Genomic DNA, 22,343 nt, shown 5'->3' on the forward strand with positions numbered 1-22,343 from the left:
TTTCTGGGCATCATTTTTAACCTTGTATGTCATGATATTTCTTTGCCTATGTGACTTTGTTGTTTTTTTTATGCTGGGTATCATTTCTTTCAAGTTACAGTAATATTTATTTATTAATAAGAAATAGCATGCATTTCTTCGCCAATAGGCACAATATTGCGATATTACACTTATTTGTCTATATGAAGATGATATAATATACAAAGAATGAGAAATCCAGAATCCAGAATAATAATATGATATTCATCCATGTTTCCGTTTCTGTCATGGTGAAGGGAAAATCTAGGGAAGTTTAATTGTGTTGTTTCTCATGCTCGCGATGAAAATGTGTGTTTTTCAAGTTGCAGTTTCATATATGTGGGTCATATTTGGTGTTTTTTTCATAAAATTTTCTCAAGAATTTGTAAAATTTGTCATCATCTGAAGGACTTATCAGCTTTTCATGGGTTTGTGGGAAACTGAGAAAAAGTCTGTATTTGCACATTTCAAAGGGCAAGCGGGTTCTCTGTTTACATTTCCTCAGAAATCTTCAGTTTTTTTTAATAAAGTATAAGTGCAACACATGAAAGAGCATAGCTTGTAGAACAATAGCAATAAATACTGATATTGATACTGAGATCACAATTGTTCTGATGATATTTGCACTGTGAATAGACTCATATCAATACTGTATATATTTCCCACTCAGAAGAAATCTGCTTTAATGATATAATGTCTTCAATTTTCAACAGGGTAATGTGCAGATTCTACAGTGTCTTTTGAATGATGAAAACATCTAACAAAATCAGTCGTTACTGAGAGGGGTTGTACTTGAAACACCTTTACTTTGTTGAAGAATAGAGAATGGTGTGAAATCAATCAGATTTATTTTGAAGGTGGTGTTGTTGAACTATTTGATTTCTTCAGTATAACTAAAGGATTAACTCTTGTCTTCAAAAGCACTGTAGTCAATAAGTAATAAAAGGCTAATTATAGTTGTAAAAGGTTGATTTCAGTTATTTAAGATGAGCTGATTCACACTGGGGGGGGTGCGGTGGTGCAGTGGGTTGGACCGCAGTCCTGCTCTCCGGTGGGTCTGGGGTTCGAGTCCTGCTTGGGGTGCCTTGCGGCGGACTGGCGTCCCGTCCTGGGTGTGTCCCCTCTCCCTCCGGCCTTACGCCCTGTGTTACCGGGTAGGCTCCGGTTCCCCGTGACCCCATATGGGACAAGTGGTTCTGAAAATGTGTGTGTGTGTGTGTGTGTGTGTGTGATTCACACTGAGTCCTAGCAAAGAAGTGATTAGTCTTCTGTGATTAATCCTTCTAATGTTTAATGTGCATAATTGGGGTTAGAGTTGTCCTTTTTTGTATTCAAGCCACAAAGTGTTAATTTTGGCATGTTGCCTTGTTGTTGCTTTTGTAAAAGAATGTGTGCTGTTCCTGCAGTTGTGCTTAATCTGCTTTTTCAATCACATAATTAATCTCTTACAGCAGGTAGCTCAAAAGCGGCACACTCTGTGTAGGGTCTGTATGCTCTTCCCTTTTCTATGTGGATGCCCTCTGGGTGCTCTGGTTTCTTCCCACATTCGAAAGCTTGTATTGTGTGAATGGGTGAGTGTGCATGTGTGGCTACCCTGCGATGGACTGGCATCCTGTTCAGGGTGTACCCCCTGCCTTGTACTCAGTGATTCTGGGGTATGCTCCAGACCACCACAACCATGACCATTACAATCCATTAGGGAAAGTGACTAATTAATCTCTGTTACAGAATAATAAGAAAATATTAAAGCCTTGTAGTGCAAAGTTTTACAGTTGAATTACATTTCTTTTGATTAAAATAAACTTGAATGTGTTAATGTGAGGGGGTGCGGTGGTGCAGTGGGTTGGACCGGGTCCTGCTCTCCGGTGGGTCTGGGGTTTGAGTCCAGCTTGGGGTGCCTTGCGACAGACTGACATCCTGTCATGGGTGTGTTCCTGCCCCCTCCAGCCTTATGCCCTGGGTTGCCAGGTTAGACTCCAGCTCCCTGCAACCCCAAATGGGACAAGCGGTTCAGAAAATGTGTGTGTGTGTTTATTAATGTGAATGTGTCTGTTGGATACCCTTTCTGTCATTTTGAAAAAAACAGAACCGCATGCAAATTATTTGTCAGTGATAGCTAACAAGATGACAAGGTAGGAAGAGTCTGCTCCATGTTAGCATTTATAATTGTCAATGTGAAATACTACATACTGAATCGGTCGCAGAGATTGAACCATCCACTTATCATCCAACAATTTTTTACTATGACTCTCACTTAATCTCATGATCGGAATACGAATCATAAGAGAGTGACCATGATATTTATTACTTTTGCAAGATCTTTCTAATAGTTAGAATGAAATTAGGCAAAACCACTACATCAAATGACAGTACCTGTAAAATTTCTTCAGTAATATTAATCGACATAATTTATAACCATACTAATCATAAATTTAGCATGAAACAATGTTTTCTAGCTTGTTGAAATATTATTCGCTGTATTGTTTTGCTCAATCTCTGGTGCCCTGTAGAAAGTGTGACAGGTAGTGTGACTGAGCACAGGTGACAGAAGACAGGAAGGCGAAGTGGATTCGGCTGGGTAGAGACAGGCGAGATTTGATTTCCTGTCTAACACACAAATGAGAGGGGCAAAGGAATGCCATCAATAATGGATGAACCTTTTTCAAATATTTAGTTTGGCTTCATTTAGCCATCTCCTGTCTTCACAGCATGTGGAAAGGAAGGTTCTTCTTAATGGTCTGAATTTATTCCATTCTTCACACCATTTTGAGTTCTGTACCAGGTTCTGAGAAAGCACAGCATAGGCTCCTTGAATATACATGGAATTAAGAAAAATGTTAAATATCCTCTAGTGCTGTGGTTCTTTCTGTCACTCGGGAGCACTGACCATCACGCTGCACACCTTTTATGTGTTGTTTCCAGGTGTACCTATTGTATATTTCAAACATGATGTCTTATATTCAGTGTCATGTATTTTTAAAAATGTATATCTTGTTGTTATTTTGGGGGGGGCGCAGTGGGTTGGACTGGGTCTTGCTCTCCGGTAGGTCTGGGGTTCAATTCCCGCTTGGGGTGCCTTGCGATGGATTGGCGTTCCATCCTGGGTGTGTCCCCTCCCCCTCCAGCCTTACGCCCTGTGTTACCGGGTTAGGCTCCAGCTCCCCGTGACCGCGTATGGGACAAGTGGTTCAGGCAGTGTGTGTGTCTGTGTTGTTATTTTAAATTTGAACACAACATTTTATAATGTACACTATGCTTGTACACTATACACTATGTAATGTACACTGTTCATGTACAATATGATCAGAGTATATGTACAGGAGGAGTAGCAAACATTTTGATAATGTTTGAGTGCTGGGTAAAGTACATGTCAGTTATTGTAATGCAATACTGTTTTGACATTATATTTGCCAATGTATACTTCCACTTTTCTCTTTGGAACAAGTTATCATATGATTTTAAATAAATTTATTTCAGACATTCAGTCTTTGAACAAAAAGTTGATGTTGGTGGTCAGTTAAAAAAATTTTTAATATATACTAAAAAAAATACTCCTCTTAAAGTGTAGTATGTTAAATGTAGGTTGTATTTCCCTATACTGTGCTCTTTGAACAATTTTATTAGTTTTAGTACAAGAACGTTTGTGCAGTTTGTAGAGCGCATGTAGTCGAATCCAATTACACTTTTTCTCAATTTTCAGTAGATATTTACATTTTTTTTTCCATGCCTGTTGCCAGGTTAGGCTCTGGCTCGCTGCGACTCCGCTTGGGACCAGCAGCTTCAGCAAATGTGTGTGTGTGTGTGTGTGTGTGTGTGTGTGTGTGTGTGTGTGTGTGTGTGTGTAATTTTAATTTGCATTGCTGCTTCATCTAAGTGTTTTCTATTACGCAATGTTCCCTTCAAATTCTCGACTTCACTGGATTAGAACTCTAAGGAGGAATCAAGAGTGACAGTGTAATGAGATTCTCTCCAGATTCATTTACATCACAAACATTTTCCTGAACACAGGCTTTGGGCATGGAAGCTAAAAATAAACACGGGAGCAGGAAAGGAATGAGAAATAGCTCACTTGGTGCCCCGATGTTTGTCAGGATGAACTGTGTTTCAGCACTTCAAGTCCTGTGCTACTTCTTTCATTCTGATCCCTGTGAATCACAGTACAGTTCAGAGCTGAGGTTTAATTCATTAAGAATAATATTTTCACACACTTGGGGGAATCTCTAAGATCTTTAATACTCTGTCATCACAAATGATAGTAGCCCTTTGAAGGGACTGTTGCTTTCAAGGTGTGGGCTTTATGCACCTCAGTTGTGTATAAGGTAATGTAATCATTCATAATATCCTGTTAAATTAAAAAAGTCAGGATGAAGGAGTTCACATTTCCTAAATTATACTAATTAAAGACAAATAATCTAATACTACATTCCATTCCCAGTCTAGTGAATGACTCACATGTACAGTAAGTACATTTATAAATGTACCACCCTTCCATTTTCAAACTATTCATTATTTAATTATGTAGCTGGGTTTCTCCCTTCTGAAAATGATTTTTCAAAATTGGGATGTCTGCAGAAAACAATTTTAAACTGGAATACTGAGGTGAGAAAGCAACAATATTCTTTCAAGTGGCTCAGAATTCCTAAGTATTCCCTCGTCTTTCACTACAGGGAGTTGTAAAACATTTTAGATTGAGAGCTGACGATCTTAAAAGACAATGCTTTCTAGTTCTTTATGACTGCTCAGAAAGGCCATTTTACCTGTATAACATGGAAGAGTAAGTTGTTGGAAAAAAAGGGTCTTCAAAGTTAAAAAATATATAAACTTCTAAACTGAAACAGTGGAAAGCAGTTACTAGGTGACAGTTATGGTAACATAGTGAATTTCCCTCTCTCACTTGACTAGACACATATTACTCACTGACAGTAGAAAAGCTGTTTTTAAAACAAGTTTTTCAACTGGTGAGTAACAGACCCCAAAAGTGCGTCAGTGGATTAATGGGAAAAGTATATGCAGCTAGTTCAAGAGATTCCAAGATTGATCATCAGCTTTGTTAGCTGGGTTGTGCTGTTGAGTTTCTTAGCAAGCTGGATATGTGGGGAGAAGATTAACAGACATTGACAAATGGGTTTATTGTCTGCTGGTGTGTTTGAATCATCCTAAAATGGGACCAATACAGTGTTAGTAAGGTAATGGCATGTCTTTTCCAGTGTGAAAATTTCCAGGGGTTTGGGCTGAGTCTTGGGAATATAATCTTTTGGTGGCTCCTCAACATCTGGAAGATAGTTATACTTCTTATCGGTAAGAATAGCTATACATTGTTATTGTGTGATAGTTATTGCAACGGAATAGTTACCAATACGTGGTATTGGACTCTAATGATATATAGCCTTAGGACTGCAGACACTTCACCTAGATAACTGCATTATTTAATTTTGAGCATTATCAGCCGGTGTATTAGATGTAAGATTTCAGATATTAGATGATGCCGCAAAGATTCGGAGAGAGGATATCTTTTAGCTCCATTATCCGATTAAATCTGCAGTAACAACAGCTGCGATTTCCAGATCTAATTCCATGTAACAGCTTCCCATGTGAAAGATTCTCCTCTCCTCAAGGCCTTCAAGCCCCCTCCCTGAACAACTGGCATCTTGTGTGATATGTTAAGAGTATTTTGTTCAGAGACTTTTCTATGTTCCAGCTAAAAATCAAATAGACTCATCCGCCAATCAGCAGATGGAGGTCTTGGTGACTAGAATCTGAAATAAAATGTGCGTCAATGGAGCCAATTTTCAGATTGTTCAGGGGCTTATTTGCACTAAGCTCTCCTGCTTTTCTCCTGTATGACCATAGAAACAGTATAGTGCTCACTGTTTCCACTGGTAAACATTATTGTTATATAAGCATTCTAATTTGAATTGTCCTTGGAGCTCCATCTAATAAATACATGACACTCTGCTTGGAATCTCAAACAAGAGACTGTATTACATGTAAAGTAAGGAAGAAATGAATTGATCCATGAGCTGCCTTCTTCCCTCAATAATCAGTTTTAACCCTTTTGAACTGGAATATACAATGTTCGTAAAAAGTGTTATTTTAGTATTGTAACAAAAATATCTATCTATCTATCTATCTGGCAAGACTAGAAAAATAAATGCTTTTGAGAGTGTAGTCTACATTTATTTTACAGTACTGTACATTACATTATTTAGTCTACAAATTCCTCAAGTACATAGCACAGTACGATAGTTATCCTATTAGCGACACAAAGAAAAATGACATAACTAAACCAAGCTACTATCAAGAGTACAGTACTGACAGAGGCCAGAAAAGGCCACTGACTGTCATGATAAAGTCTGAAGAAGGTCAAGGTGTCATGCAAAGAGGTGGGTTTTCAAGAGGTGCCTGAAGGTCAGATTGAGAGTAGGTCTTATGATGAGAGGAAGGTTACTGTACAGCTTGGAGGTGAGGAGGGAGAACAACTGATCTTTTGTGGTGTGTTTAGAGAGAAAAGGCATAAAGAGTCAGCAGGAACAGGCAGAAAAGAGGTTTGTGGTGGGTGGGAGAAAGAGATAAGTATCTGATGACAATACAGCTGGTAGCATAGTGGTTAGTGCTTCTCTCTCTTCATCCAAAGATTGCAGGTTTGATTCCTATCTCAAGCTGTAGTACCCTTGAGCAAGGTCCTTACCCTAAATTGCTCTAGTAAAACTACCCAGCTATATAAATGGGTAAATAATTGTAAGCTTGTAATAACTATAACCTTAATATTGTAAGTTGCTTTGGAGAAAAGTAATGTAATATGGTGCAGAGTCATGTAGGGGTTTGTATCTGTTGGAATGAGTATCTTCGGTGATAAATGCATTTTGGTAAAAGGCTGTATTTTAAAGTCTCCTGTTGGAAGAATTGTCATGGTTAATGACCTCTACTGTAAGGTGTATGGCTCGGTTTGTAACTGTAAACATTATTTCTTGGGTGCAAAAAAAAAAAGAATTATTGAGCTTGCAGCCCATTCAGAACTGCTGAAGATTAGAACTGTTTGTGTGCGCCACCATCCTTGGAATATGCCAACACTCTCAGAGGCTGGAGCCTTTGTGCCCAAGGACTGAGAGGATTGTTCACTTTCAAAGGACTGAAAGGCTGCGATTGTGAAAGTAGACTTTTTACAGATGCCTGATATTATGGAATATCTGGCGCCAGTCTATGGAAGTGGGCCAGAGGAGGTGGACGTAAAGAGCTTGTTGTTCATGCGAGTCCAACTGAAAAGGAAAGTGAGCTCAGGCCTTGCATGCACTCTGCGAACGGCTTTGTGCTTCACACTGGCTGCCAAACCCTTTTCCCACAAAATAAAGAAAGCAAGGATTCAGCTGCCAGTCGGGCTGTTTTTATCTGACTAATTTACCACCTTGCAAAACACCCAGGCAAAAGAGGTTTGTGAAGGTTATGCGTAATAAATTTTTAGGACAGGCTATTGCAACATTTATGGAAATATAACATTCTGAATTTTTCCAGTGATTACAGTGCATGGTGATAGCAGTGCGTGATGAGACCATAAAATGAGTCTTTCGTCAAAATCTGGAGTGTTAGACATTCATTAAATATTCACTGCATGTTTTTACCTAGGGACAGAGGTGGCACCTCTCACAATAAATGGGGGAATTTATCACAGCGTAATTGTAGGACTGTGTTGCGGTGAGGTACTATTAAGATTTCACATTGCATGATTGCATGTGCTCTTCCCACAGAAGAACTGTGAATGGTTCTTGAGAAAGTGTGATGGACCTTCTAGTGCTCATAACAGTCATGGGTTTCTTTGTGTTTTTCCATTTCTCTGTCACTTCTATCTGCAGTACAAGTTTTCCTAGTGTAAGAGTTGCTAATATGCTGGAAGTCAGTGGTACTTCCAAGCTAACTAATAAAAAAATTTCATCTGTCTGCTGTAAAGCCTGTAGCATTGAACTGATTGTGAAAGGCTCTAACTGGACACCATGAAGAAATACATGGGGTTGGACACAATCAGTGAAACATTAACTGGCAAACTAATGCAGGCTATCCCTCAGTTATAAGATATGTGACTTTTATTACAGTTACATTTATTATATTATCTTTAATTCCTGTCATTTGGTCTTAATGTGTAACAACTACTGCTCCATCAGTTTTACATTTTCTGGCTGGTCAATGTTTGGGTGTCTGGGAGTGATTGTATTTTGTTTACAAAACTTTTTTCGGTGGTTTTCTTCAAGTTACTTTTTATTTAAAATGTTTTCAAGTAAAAAAGTTTAAATGAAACAGCAAATAGTACACCATGAAAATATAATTGTAATACTGTACTGTATTTAAATTATTATTCCCCATTAGTATCATTTAGCATGACTAATGTGCAAAATTGCCCAAAAAATAACATTCATGGATATTAATTGTTAAAAAGGTCCTAATGGTTTATGTAATATAGTAAATTAGGTATAATTATGGGGTGCGGTTTGGCCAGCTCCTGCTCTCTGGTGGGTCTGGGGTTCAAGTCCTGCCTGGGGTGCCTTGTGATTGACTGCCATCCCATCTTGGGGTGTCCCCTTCCCCTCCAGCCTTGTGCCCTGTGTTGCTGGGTTTGGCTGTGGGTTACTGTGACCCCGCTCAGGATAAACAGTTTGCGTGTGTGTGTGTGTGTGTGTGTGTGTGTGTAGTATATAGGGATTTACAACTTGCAACAAAGTCATCAGAAAGGAACCCCATCGTAAGTCGAGGACCACCTGTATATATAAAATGCTGTATGCAAATATATACCATATACAGTGACTTATTTGAATTTTGAAACTTGAAGTAAACACGAACAATAAAGAGCTCCCTGCATAAAGGAAAACTGTTGACAAAGTGCACTAAACAGAGGCTGCCTTGTTAGCTTAGAGATGACACGTCGCTCATGCAAATGCTGCAGCTGATTGTAAAATGCTCTCTTCCTGTTACACAGAGAGCTATAAATGCACCAGTCCAAACCCATCTGCTACTGTAACTGCAGAGGTTGTAACCTCCTACGATTCATAGTTCAGTTTACTACAGCAGGGAACAGGTCTTGAAACAGACATATTGTGGACATTGCTGGCTAAATAAAGGTGCGGCTGTTGTGTCACTTTGTCTGCTGAGATGATCTGAGAAAGTCATGTTCATATCATCTGGCAATATTGAAAGGCTGTAAAACCAGACAAACTGACTCAGCTGAGACCGAATGAACAGATAGGCTTATCTGTGAATGTCTTTTGCAAATAATGACGAGTATACTCATCTTGGTACATATTCTTCTGATTTGTTGATGCTATAATAGAAAGTCATCCTGCCCCGGGTGTATACCGCTTATCTTGTGCCCAGTAATTACGGGACAGGCTTTGCAGCCCTGCAACCTTGATCAAGATATGCGGTTCCTGAAAATAAATGGGTGGATGGATGGATGGATGGATGGATGGATGGATGGATGGATGGAAAGCTTGTAAAATGTCTTTCTTTTCCTTTATTGTAAATTTTTTGACTGGATGTTGGTGGTGACCTGAAATCCTCACTAATGAATCAGCATAACTTTATCTTGTTTGTTCTCTGTTAAATCTTATAAATCATCATCTATAATCCGTATATTTATAGAGGATAAATTACATTAACTGTAGACTATATTGAACTCCTTTTTGGATAGTGTAGTTTTTGTCTTTTGTGTTGTGTATGTGGATGATTTGTCATTTAAAGCAGCTTTTTCCACATGTGTTGCGCATATGTTGTTCAAGCTGAGAATGGAATGGATATCATCATGTTGCAGGTGGAGCCAGAAATTCAGAATGATTTTGGCTGATTTTATTCAATATTACACACTGTAGAAATAATCTAAAAACAATAGTGATATATAGTTATAATAATAAAAGTGATCAATCATTTGTAATCCATCTAGTTGATTTACACTATTTTCAAGGACTTGTTTACAAAACTATTAATCTGATCAGGACAATTGTAATAGAAAATTGACTGCTGGAAGGAACCCTGAACAAGAAATTGTTGTGTGACATAATACATTCTGTATCTCCAGTGTAAATAACAGTGATGACATTGTTCATCGTTACCATAACAAAGAAATGAAAACAAGACAATAGCTTACATCTTCAAGGTGATAGCTGTAGCATTTACATTTACACAAATGGAAATCCATCAGTCCACCCACTATCAATTACCACTTGTGCAACTGCTGGGTCATGATGTCCTGAAGTATAATGAGGAAGCCTTGGCAGTGAAATAGGGTACTCCTTGGATATGCTGTTTCATTTCAGGGCAATCACACACGCTAAGGGAAATTTATAGTTCACCTGAAACACATCTTTGAGAGGACTGTGGGAGGAAACCCACTCAGAGGAAAGCTGCGTAAACACTGGGCAAACAAGAAAACTCCACCTAGACTAAGCTAGATTCAACTCCAACTCAAAGCCAGGGGCTGTGAGGCACCAGTGATACCTGGGACTGTGCTGCTGCCAGATGTCAATGAAAACTTTAAATGACTTTGTTTAGGGAATTTTAGGATGGGCATCTATCTGACCATTTGTCCCCTTGTTAGCCCTTCCAAGGTGGGTCAACCCTTACTCTTGTGCTCCCTTACATACCTTACAATACCTACTGTAACACCAGGATACATATATTTAATTGACATCATGTATTCATGTGCCCTCCGCATCGACACCCATTTCCTGTCTTTTTTCCTGTACATGCATCACAACCTATGACATCATATCTAACATGATGATGATGATGAGTAACACTTACAAAGGTGAGAACAGAAGGGAGTGGACACCAAAATTCCCTTTCATTTGACAAGTTGTGCTGAATGTGTAAACAAAGTCAGTGTCACAGCATTTATTTCACAGCGTATATTTTGCAGCAGATACTATATACTCCACAGCTTCAGGTGCATTATAAGTAACAGACCTTGCTTATAAATTCAATAAAAAATGTGACTTGTGTAAAAAATAGAAAATACACTCTAAAAATAGAGTAAAATGATCTAATTAAGAGAATGTGACCAAGATTCACATTCATCACACAGAAAAACCAGTTTCTCAGTCATATGCGGAATGAGGGTCACAGATGAGAAATAACTCACAAATAGTCTCTTTAGTGTTATAATAGTACCTAATGGTGGGTGTATTTAAGTGATAATCTGATGTCATTGAATTGCCCTCCTTGACTGCATAGCAATAGGCAATAGTGAAAGCTACATACTGTAATCAGCCGTAAGGAGTGGCACAAACATTTACTTATATTTACCATTTTATTTCCCCCATCCCCCTTCATTTTGTATTTGTCTGTACACTGAAAAAACAAAATGTCCTCTAGTAGCACAACACAGTTGGTGTGCGGAAGGCTGAACAGGCATGGTGTTGCGGCATCGGAGCATGGCTCTGCATTCAGTGACCTTCTAAAGAACATATGCACCTGTAGCTAGGGAAAATTGTGGGAAAAAAGCAGCATAATTTTTCAACGGCAGTTGAGCCTTTTTCTTATTAGGAAACCTATCATTTAAGAAATATTACAATATAATATGAAAAATTTTATTTAAATCTAAGAAAGTTTATTTCATATAAATATCATCAAACTAAAAATCCAATTCTGTGTCTATAAACTGTACTGACTGATGTAAGAATATTACTTTCCTTATTATATTTGACAGATGAGAGATGAGGTGACCGAATAAAATTAACATAAGTTCTACATAATATAGCATTACAGCTGTTCATCACTGTATTTTAACAGGAAAAAATGTTCTTGCCCCGCATCATCACCATAGGAACGCTTCACCTAGTCAAAGAGCAAGTGAACTAAGAAAACGCTCCATGTTTCCCAGTTGTAACTTCAACCCTGCGCTCTTCTGTTAAAAAAAAAAATAAAAAATAAAGAAGAAAAGCTAACACTGACTTTTTAGAAAAGAGGATGTCACTCAGGACCTCTTGTTCTTGATGTGTGTAACACTAAGTACTAGGAAGAAGAGTAAATTTGCTCAGTACAGCTGTGGACAACATTATTTGAACCCTGGAATCAGCTATTAACTTCATGCAATTTGCATGTGCTTTACATTCAAGGCTAATTTGCTCCCAACTTACCATGTTATACTAATGAGAACAACCATAAGTTAACATCCAGGTCAATGACTGAGGCTCAACCTTTATGCGAATTATTTCATTTTTACTACATATAAAATGGGGATTTTTTTTTTTTTACAATATACCAAATAGGGTCCAAATGTAAGTTCTCAAATCATTCTGGTTTTCATTTTAGAGAAGGAGACAGGAAATATCATTTTGAATGGAAACATCAAGTATAGAAACATAGCAGCATTGCCTCCAACAGCCAGTTAAACTGCAGCAGAGTCTTAAAATGTGGTTTCTTCAGTAATTAATATGAGCAGTGATGGTTTTACTGCTGGGAGTTGTAATACTGCCAGGACTCCTCTAAATACCATGAGTCATAAGTGAGCTGTGTAACTGAATCATTTTGCAAAAGCAATTGTCTAAATGCAAGGCATAAATCTGCAACTGCCTGTAAATTAGACGTGACGTATCGTTTTTGTAATGGTAAATTGTAGCCTAGGTGAGTTGTTCTTTCAGAGTGCAGATCCTCTTGTATTAAAGAAACAGTCGGTCAGTGCGAACAGCGTCTGCTCATACCTCCATTTTCTGGAATGTCATCCAGTTGAAAGATCTGTACTTCTATGTTTTAATGAAGCACTATTAAATCCTAGAAGAAGTAGCTGGATTATTTCAGTTTGTTATGCTCAAGGTAATTAATAGGATTGATTTCCATGTGTTCTGGGATACCAGAAATGGGATTAAACTATTGATTTTTCGGAGAAGGCTGCACCAATTTACATTTCATTCCAAATTGTTGGTACTGCCTTGTATCTTTTTGTAACCTTATCTTATTACTGTACTATAATATTACTGTCAGTAACCTTAAATAATTTCTGTGCTTTCTGAATTTTTTGCATTACTCCTGCTTATTTTTCAAAATTGTATTAAGGTCAGTGACAGCAATATTTCCTCTGGACTAAGTGTTTGGATGTGTAAAATGAGGATTTTTTCATTTCGACTTTGCTGTTGTTCCTTACTATAAGGAACTGCTCTTTACCTCAGTTGCTTTGCAAAACATCAGACTTCATAAATGAGTAACACATACAACTTGAAATGTGAAAAGTTCATGAATGCATTATAATTTATGATTTTGTTGTATGAAGTTTTTTATGTAGAAAACCTTTTGTTTTTGTGCTGAATTACTGTGAAGCAGCAGTATTAGGTCTAATCTCAATTTATGTACTTTCTTTCAGCAATTATCAATCCCAAGGTCCCTAAGGATAACAAAAGCTTCAGCTTTGATTACTCCTACTGGTCTCACACTTCAGTGAGTAGTTCTGACTCACAACCGAGTATGTCATCATTAGTACTCTATGACTCAGCACAAATTCTTGTATATTTTGCAATTTTTCAAATCAGTCGGGGACAATCCCATTCAAGCTTTACTACAATTTCATTCCTGATAGATATAATACTATATGTGTTCTTTTATGATGTTTTACTGTTCTCTTGATGAACACTGACACATTACAAATCATTAATTACATACTTAAGGTTTCAGTCACTAACAATATGAGAGTAGTACTGGAGTTATGTATTGGCTGAATACACAGTATACACTAACTACCAATGGTCATGTGGCAGCGAGGGCACAGCTGACAAAAATGGGTGTTCTGCTCTTTCTGCAGCCAGAGGATATTAACTATGCATCTCAACAACAAGTGTACAAAGATATTGGAGAGGAGATGCTACTACATGCTTTTGAAGGCTACAACGTCTGCATCTTCGCCTATGGGCAGACAGGGGCTGGCAAGTCCTACACCATGATGGGCAGGCAGGAGAAAGATCAGCAAGGCATCATTCCACAGGTAGAGCATTAAAAACCATGTCATTCTCTGCACTCTACAGGACCTTGATTTCTGACAGATAACGCCATTCCAGAGATTGAGATACTATGGCATGAGGGACTTACAAGCATTGTGTTTGGAAGAAGACATATTGAAGTATACACAGATTCTGCAAATATATATTGCACATAATGGTGTTATAACTTAATTTATTTATTTATTTATTTTATTTTTTATAGAGCGCTCTTCTCACGCAGTGACACAGAGCGCTTTAACACAGACATAAGGCAAGAAAAACAGATACAAACAAAGAAGACGGTCAACTTTAATGGCTACCATAATGAAGAAGAACTTAATCTGTTAAATTATAATCTGTAAACTCTTAACGAGTCATAAATTGTATGTTACATTCTCAATTTATAATCAATCATGCATTAGCATATATTTAACTTTGCAGAAGTTTCAGTATAACATCTGCTATGTATAACTTTGGTTTACTAGTACAGAGCAGTGAAGTTTTGCTTTCTTGCTTTCCTGTCAGCTGTGTGAAGACCTTTTCACCAAGATCAATGACAGCAGTAATGACAACAGCATGTCTTATTCAGTGGAGGTGAGCATGACCACTTCTGTTGCACCTTGAGAAACTGATCTATGGACTCCATCCCGGTTGGCATAACCAACATATCTGATTCTTCTTGCTCCATTTGACTATTAACCTTAGGTGAGCTACATGGAAATCTACTGCGAACGAGTACGAGATCTGCTCAACCCCAAGAATAAGGGAAACCTGCGTGTCAGAGAACATCCCCTGATGGGTCCCTACGTGGAGGACCTGTCCAAATTGGCGGTCACCTCCTACAATGATATTCAGGACCTTATGGACTCTGGGAACAAAGCCAGGTAAACTGCTATCAGCCATTTTGTGCAGAATTCTGTGTTATTATAGCTTTATGTGGGGTTCTGTGAGCAAAAGTCGACTCATTGCTGACCATTCGCATGTTTTTCAAGTATTAAGGACTTCAGAAAAGGTCTACCACCTGCTTTCTGTGCATGTCTTTGGACTGTGAGAGGATATATACACATATGGGAAGAAAACGCAAACTCCAAGGAAACAAAAGCCAATCTCAAACCTAGATCCAAAGCCACAGCTAAGGAGCTGTGAGGCACCAGTGCTGCCATTTAACCATATTGTTAGTATATTTATTATTTGTGTATATCGTATTCATTTTGATTTTCACTCTGACATGACGATGTGAACTTCACGGATCCTGTAGGTCCAGGAAATACTCACATGTGGCAATGATCAGTTAACAAAGAGTGTTACCATGTCTGTTATAGTACAGTCCCCACATACACACCATTTGGAATGTGTTTGGCACTGAGAGCAGTGAAAATTAAATTATGGGTCTGGCATGTAAACTAATGAGAGCCAGACATTACTGGAAGACCCTTGGCTTTATAATTTGCTTCGATGCAAACTGTTAGACTAACAAACAAAATTACAGCTTGTTTAAGTAGCTGAAAACTTATATTAGTTATATAATATATCGGTGTACAGCCTGTATACCAGAACAATTACTCATTTTATAATGGTATTCAGCAGCCTAACTAATTATAAAGCAGGCAGTTATTTCTTTATCTACCAGATCATCATAAAAATTAATATATCAGTCATATAGACTTTTAAAGTGTTTACTGTGAAATTATACAGTTTAAGAATCTTTGTTGAAAATCATCTGTTGTGCTCTTCTGTAATTTCAGTATTTATGCCTTACAAAGCAAGCATTTATCTATTTCTTGTCTTTGCTGTAATGATGCTATTGAAATCCCCCTTTTGATGTCACCAAGACTATACATTCCTGATGGTAGAGTTGCATCTTTTCTTGTGTATATGCCTGGTTGTGACCAATGTCTGTACTGTGACTTCAGGACTGTAGCGGCTACCAACATGAATGAAACAAGCAGTCGATCCCACGCTGTCTTCAACATCATCTTCACTCAGAAGCGCTACGATGCAGAGACTGACAACACGTCCGAGAAAGTATGTCCTGTTGCAATAGCCCATCTGGTCTTGTGTCACGGAGTTCACTGAATATTAAAGGTCACGATTGTTTACAGCGGGCATCTCTAGTTTTGTCATAATGAACTACACTATGTGCAGGCTTTTAAACAGTCTTTAAACATAACTGATAAGTGGAATGTTACGTTAGAAAATCTGAATAAAAATTAAATTAATAAGATAGAAATCTGCATGTGTAGTGGCCTGGTAGGATCAACATTTTAGACCCTGGAAAGAAAGCTTGACATTTACAGTATGTACACTCATTCATTTTTCTTAAAAGGTAAAGCAAAATGCTGTAGTTATCCCATGAGACCATTGTTTATTAGCTTGAAGTGTTTGTCATCAGTTTGAGTTATGTGTATATTTTACTCATCAATTTGTGTTGCAGGTCAGCAAAATCAGCTTGGTGGATCTGGCTGGGAGTGAGAGGGCTGATTCCACGGGAGCCAAAGGCACCAGACTGAAGGTGTGCAAGTACTGCTTTACAAGCCAGCAATAGTCTTTTATACTATGTATATTTTATTGAGGGACCTTTTTGTAAATCCTTTTTCTGCAGGAAGGAGCAAACATAAATAAATCCCTGACGACACTGGGGAAAGTTATCTCTGCTTTAGCTGAAGTGGTAAGACTCTTATTTTCATGACCCTTTGGTCTTCATTGTTAAAAAAAGTTTGTACTGCAGAATTATTAATGAAAATATTATATTGCTTTGCTTTCAGGATTCTGGACCAAACAAGGTGAACTGAAATGGTTATCTGAAATTTTTTCAAAGTTACAATACTCCTAAAATTGTAAATAACAATGACATCTTATTTGTGAAGTTGTAAAAAATATATTTTGTGGTAATCTGGAATGTATATTTTTACAGAACAAGAAGAAGAAGAAGGTGGAGAGTTTTATTCCATACAGAGACTCTGTACTAACGTGGCTGCTAAGGGAGAACTTGGGTAAAGTTCCTCTCTTCCTCTGTCTTCTGCACAACAATCCCAACTATTTAATGGAAATCCCTTTTTATAAGTGAAATATTTAATGAAAAAAACTATTTCTTCAATTTATCACCATATTTTCAGGGGGAAACTCTCGCACTGCTATGGTAGCGGCTCTTAGCCCAGCAGACATCAACTACGATGAGACTCTGAGCACTCTAAGGTACGTCCAAAATGCAGAGACACAGACATCAGTGATTCAACAATTCCTCTCTTTAAACACTAGTTTTCTTAACAAGTCTGCACTGAACTAAAAGTTTTGCTGAGTGTTTTTTGACTAATGAGTTATTGCTTATGAAATAATTAATACGATTGAGTGTTTTTTTTCTGCGGGGGTGCGGTGGCGCAGTGGGTTGGACCACAGTCCTGCTCTCTAGTGGGTCTGGGGTTCGAGTCCCGCTTGGGGTGCCTTGTGATGGACTGGCGTCCCGTCCTGGGTGTGTCCCCTCCCCCTCCGGCCTTACGCCCTGTGTTGCCGGGTAGGCTCCGGTTCCCCTGCGACCCTGTATGGGACAAGCGGTTATGAAAATGTGTGTGTGTGTGTGTGTGTGTGTGTGTGTTTACCTAAAGACATTTTCAGCAATTTATACATCATAAACAAATGTTCATGTAGACCAAATATTTATTGCAGCTACTGCTCAAAATCTGCAAATGTTTGGTGCCTCTGTGAGATGACAGCAAGATCAAGTGTTTGCAGGCTACCTCACCTTGGTAGTCTTCACCTCCCACAGGTATGCAGACCGTGCAAAACAGATACGCTGCAATGCCGTCATCAATGAAGACCCTAACAACCGCTTGGTGCGCGAGCTCAAGGAGGAGGTGGCGCGACTGAAGGACCTTCTGTATGCTCAAGGCCTAGGAGACATCATTGAGAGTAAGAACCAGGCTACACACAAGACCTTTCCACCAAGACCCTGACATGGCTATTCCAAGAAGGCCAATACAAACACACACGAAGACAGGGAGAGGAACACAGTCTGCTGCTAAGGAACACAAGTAGACCATGAGTGCATACAAAAAATCACTTGCAGAGCCACATGGGAATGTACTAATACATAAAAGTACCAAGAGAAGTTAGATGGCTGCTGCATTGATCACACACCCAAAGCACCAAAGCAGAAACTGACAAACTGAAAGGTAAGCAAATTGCACCAGTTGAATCACACTATCCACTTACCCTCAGTATCTGGTTGCATCGTGGTTACAGCCTCTACCCTCCACTTGAAGGACTCACCTCCTGCTGTAGGACCACAGAGCAAGATTTTTACATGAGTTGCACCAGTATAAATTGCCCTACTCTATAAATGTGTGAAATATTGTAAGCTGCTTTAGAGAAAAGCATCAGCTACATGAATAAATAATTACACTGATCTGTTGCTCAGTTTGTAGGGGGTGTGGTGGCGCAGTGGGTTGGACCACAGTCCTGCTCTCCAGTGGGTCTGGGGTTCAAATCCCGCTTGGGGTGCCTTGAGATGGACTGGCGTCCCGTCCTGGGTGTGTGTCCCCTCCCCCTCCGGCCTTACGCCCTGTGTTACCGGGTAGGCTCCGGTTCCCCATGATCCCATATGGGACAAGCGGTTCTGAAAATGTGTGTGTGTGTGTTGCTCAGTTGAGGTACCTACTGTGCTTTCTTCAGACTTTGTCTTTCGCAAGGTTCCAATACATAATTGTTAGGTGCCTTTTGCACCCTACTACCTTCAGTGTAAAATTATAACAGGTAAATGTTTAACCAGTTAGTGAATTTAAATTAAACCTACAAGAAGTGTGTCAAGCAAGTAGGTGGCCCTGCTGGAGGTAAATAGTAAATTGATGTTTTTCCTGAAGCTTTTTCAGTGTTTCACACCATACTTTTCTGTCTCTATCTCTCTCTCAGCATATCGGGGTCCTGGCACCGAGATTGCTGGTTTGAAATGTGTGTCTTTTTTGCACTCCCATGCTTTGCAGCTTAGCAAGGACTTTGCCATATTCTCTGTAGCACCAGAGTCCCAAATCTTCAGAATGCTTTTAAGAAATGCTGGGGATTTAATTTGAATTTAGCCCAGCATGGTAAAAGACCAGATTTATTAGATGTTTGCTTTCCAACATTACAATACTCTCCTGGAGTTTGAAAAAGCAAGTAATCGTTCTATTTGATAAGAGAAAAGTCAATTAAAGGCAATGGAATCAGACCTATTGAAGGCAGTATATTTTGCATGTATCTATATTTCCCAAAGATGAGGTTCTGGAGAGATCTCCTTTGTGGTCTTTTGTTTAGAGACAAGAGGCCTGTTTCACTTTGACAGGGGAGTCTCTCTGAAGGAATGGTTCAGAGAACCCTGAATCTAGAGCCTGGACAAGGTGTGGCCACGTTACTCTGGTGCTGCAGGGTTGCTCTCATGACCCATTTATTCCTGTGCTTGGGCTACTGCTCAGGCCTGCTGGAAACATGGCGTATGTATGGGTCTCACTCAGATGCCCATCTCCATCTGGTGCACATGTTCCAGAAGGAGAGTAAAGTTGGATGGTTTACCCAAGAGCAAGTGTCTACTGGGAAATCTCCTTTCTGTAGAACATGCTCAGACATAAATATAGGTCTGATATATATTAATATATATACAGTGTTAGATCTATATATAAATGTAGATCTAATATATGTATATAACTTCAAGGAATTCTGTAGAAGGTAAAGATGAAAGAAGTTTCACAATCAAAAAACATTCAACAATGTATGGCAGTAAGCAAGTCAAAAGTCTGAGTACACCTGGGCACCCTGGGCAATACTTTTATGGGATGAATTGGACAGAAGAGTCAAAGCAAAGCCACTCACAAGCATCCTATATTTCTGGGTATTGCTGCAGAAATGCTGGACAGCTTGGAAGACATTGGTGGATTTCATCATGAAGCTTGTTAACAAAATGCCTTGTGAAAAAAATACTTTCCAGCAAGTATGCCCGGATTTATGACCGGTACTGTAACTGGTTATTGTTTAAAGTGAGCAAGTTGGCTTGATGGTATCTACTTAAGTATCATTTACTTATGGATGGCAGCAGACTCTGCACTTGTGTAGTTTACTGGTTTCATAGCCTCTGATGGTTGTCCAGGATTCCCGATTTTCCACTCGAATGGCGTCTGAGCGACCTTGCCTGCTTAGCACTCTGCTTCAGCAAGCTATACTGTACTGCTTAGCTTACACCTGGCTTCTGCAGATAAATTTTTCTGACTGGATTTCCACTGGGTCTGTAACCTGTTGCTACACACCTTGACAACTATGTACGGAGCTAATTACCTGGCTTCACCGATGAAAAATCCTGTCTTATGGTGAAATACCAAGGATGGGTGATTGCCTTACTAAATATAGTTTTAAGATTTGATGGATGCGAGATATGCTTCACAAGCTATGGTATAAGAATATATTTGATACAAAGGCAAGTGACTTCATATAGCTTGAAACCATGTCTTTTTTGGTAACTGAGGAAAATAATTTTAAAATATCGCAGGGTACCTCATCCTGTGAGAGCTTGCATCATTAATAGGAAATAAACTGTCTCTTTGTTCCAAGATCTTAAATCAGAAATAAGTAATGAGTAGAATAAATGTAAATGTAGTATTAAAAATAAAAATAAACTATACTGTAACAACAATATGTTCCAGAAACATACTTCATTTACTGAAGTATTACAGGATCTCTGCAGCTGCCTGCTGTCGTAGTTCAATAGATTATTAAATCAATGGATGTAACTGCAGATGGCCTCTGGAAAAAGAGCAGAACCAAACTTGTAAATGATTTTCCCTGCCAGTTTATGCTGAAAACAGGTGTTACTGAATTGTCTTCTGTCAGGAAGATTTTAACTTCAATAGTTCAGTTCAGTTCAATAGTAGAACTTAAGTGGGTTTCTCAGAAGGAATCTTACAGGGATATTAGCACTCAAATAAAATGTTTCTTTAGCCCTTTGGACATCATCTCTTTTTTTGGTGACAATATGGATGACAGTTTACTAGTTTTCGTTTATTGTATGTTTTCTTCTTCATACAGAGTGCATGCGTTTTATGAGAGATACAACTGAAGGTTGTGTTTTTATTGTTGCTTGAAATTTCTTGCGGTGCTACTGACAGTTGTGTAACTAGTATCCCTCTGAAATATATGTTTTCTCACCTGCACTGCTGCACTTTCTTTTTGCACTAGCACTGCTGAACCCCAAGGGGTATTTCAGTTCCTCTTTTCATTCTATCTTGGTTTTCTAGCGTTTAAGTCTTTGCTTTCTTTCTTGAATTTGTTTCGAACCACTCTTCTTTCTTCTTTTCTGTTTTCCTTGATTCTTCCTCCTTTTCTCTGTCCACTTCTATCCGTATTTCTCACCTCCCTTGATTCCCCACCCCTTCCCTAACCCACCTGCCCTTCCTCTGACAGACTTATCCGATTACAAGAACAATAACAGTAATGGCCAAGCTGTCAATCAAAGGGGTGATCTCTCCACAGTGACCAATGCCATGACAGGGATGAGCCCCTCCCCCTCTCTGTCCGCACTGTCCAGCCGAGTCGGATCCATTAACAGTCTTCACGATCGCATCATTTTTAGCCCCGGCAGTGAGGAGGCAATTGAAAGGCTTAAGGTTAGTTGTAGTGTGAACACCAATGATATGGCAGTCATCAGATGGCATGCTCAATCAGCAATCATAACACACACTTTTGGTCGTGTTAAACAGTGTTTGATATTATGCATATAATATAATTTATAGATGATCTCACAATGATACAATAAGAGTCACACTTTGTATGTGTGATTATGTTTTTTTCCATTTCTTTTTTCTGTCAGGAAACAGAGAAAATTATTGCTGAGCTCAATGAAACTTGGGAAGAGAAACTTCGGCGCACAGAAGCCATTAGAATGGAAAGGTGAGTTTATGTTGTCGGTAGTGTACCTGAATGATTTGAGGTGCTGGATTTTCTACTTCAGTTCAGTTTAGTTCATTTTTATGGAGCAGTCTTCTCAGACAGCGACACAGAGCACTGAACAAAGGCACAAGGCAAAGAAGCAGATAATACAGCTACTTTGTTTGGAGACATGGAGTTTGTGCTGTTGGTCTTGGTAGTTGAAAGGGGAGAACTTAAGTTTAAGGTCGATGGTTTTTCCAGCTGCAAGTAGCCTACAAGGTCATAGTTTAAGGCTGACAGATCAAGCTCCGCTCTCACTACAGATGTTCCTCGACTTACAATGGTTCCACTTACGATTTTTCAAATTTACGATGGTGAGCTGGCGATAGATATTCAGTAGAAACCGTATTACGAATTTTGAATTTAGATTTTTTTCCCAGGCAAGCGATATGTGGTACAATACCCTCTCACATTGCTGGACAGCGGCAGCGATCT

General features: G+C 38.9%; 1 protein-coding gene across 5 annotated transcripts in view; it reads left to right on the forward strand.

Moving 5' to 3' along the window:
• kif1aa (kinesin family member 1Aa) overlaps positions 1-22,343 on the forward strand; it is a 59,166-nt gene that overhangs the window by 4,625 nt on the left and 32,198 nt on the right. For 2 of the 5 annotated variants that reach the window (XM_018738631.1, XM_018738635.1), the window contains exons 3-16: positions 13,355-13,428; positions 13,790-13,969; positions 14,490-14,558; positions 14,670-14,848; positions 15,878-15,989; positions 16,399-16,476; positions 16,567-16,632; positions 16,730-16,747; positions 16,879-16,957; positions 17,081-17,159; positions 17,728-17,870; positions 18,870-18,908; positions 21,384-21,586; positions 21,790-21,869. In XM_018738631.1, the coding sequence (XP_018594147.1) occupies positions 13,355-13,428; positions 13,790-13,969; positions 14,490-14,558; positions 14,670-14,848; positions 15,878-15,989; positions 16,399-16,476; positions 16,567-16,632; positions 16,730-16,747; positions 16,879-16,957; positions 17,081-17,159; positions 17,728-17,870; positions 18,870-18,908; positions 21,384-21,586; positions 21,790-21,869 (1,399 nt within the window). The remainder of the gene's footprint in view (positions 1-13,354; positions 13,429-13,789; positions 13,970-14,489; positions 14,559-14,669; positions 14,849-15,877; positions 15,990-16,398; positions 16,477-16,566; positions 16,633-16,729; positions 16,748-16,878; positions 16,958-17,080; positions 17,160-17,727; positions 17,871-18,869; positions 18,909-21,383; positions 21,587-21,789; positions 21,870-22,343) is intronic. The other 3 variants (XM_018738638.1, XM_018738639.1, XM_018738636.1) reach the window with 2 other exon arrangements.

The sequence above is a fragment of the Scleropages formosus genome, chromosome 3, assembly GCF_900964775.1.
Source record: "Scleropages formosus chromosome 3, fSclFor1.1, whole genome shotgun sequence".
Classification (NCBI taxonomy): Eukaryota; Metazoa; Chordata; class Actinopteri; order Osteoglossiformes; family Osteoglossidae; genus Scleropages; species Scleropages formosus.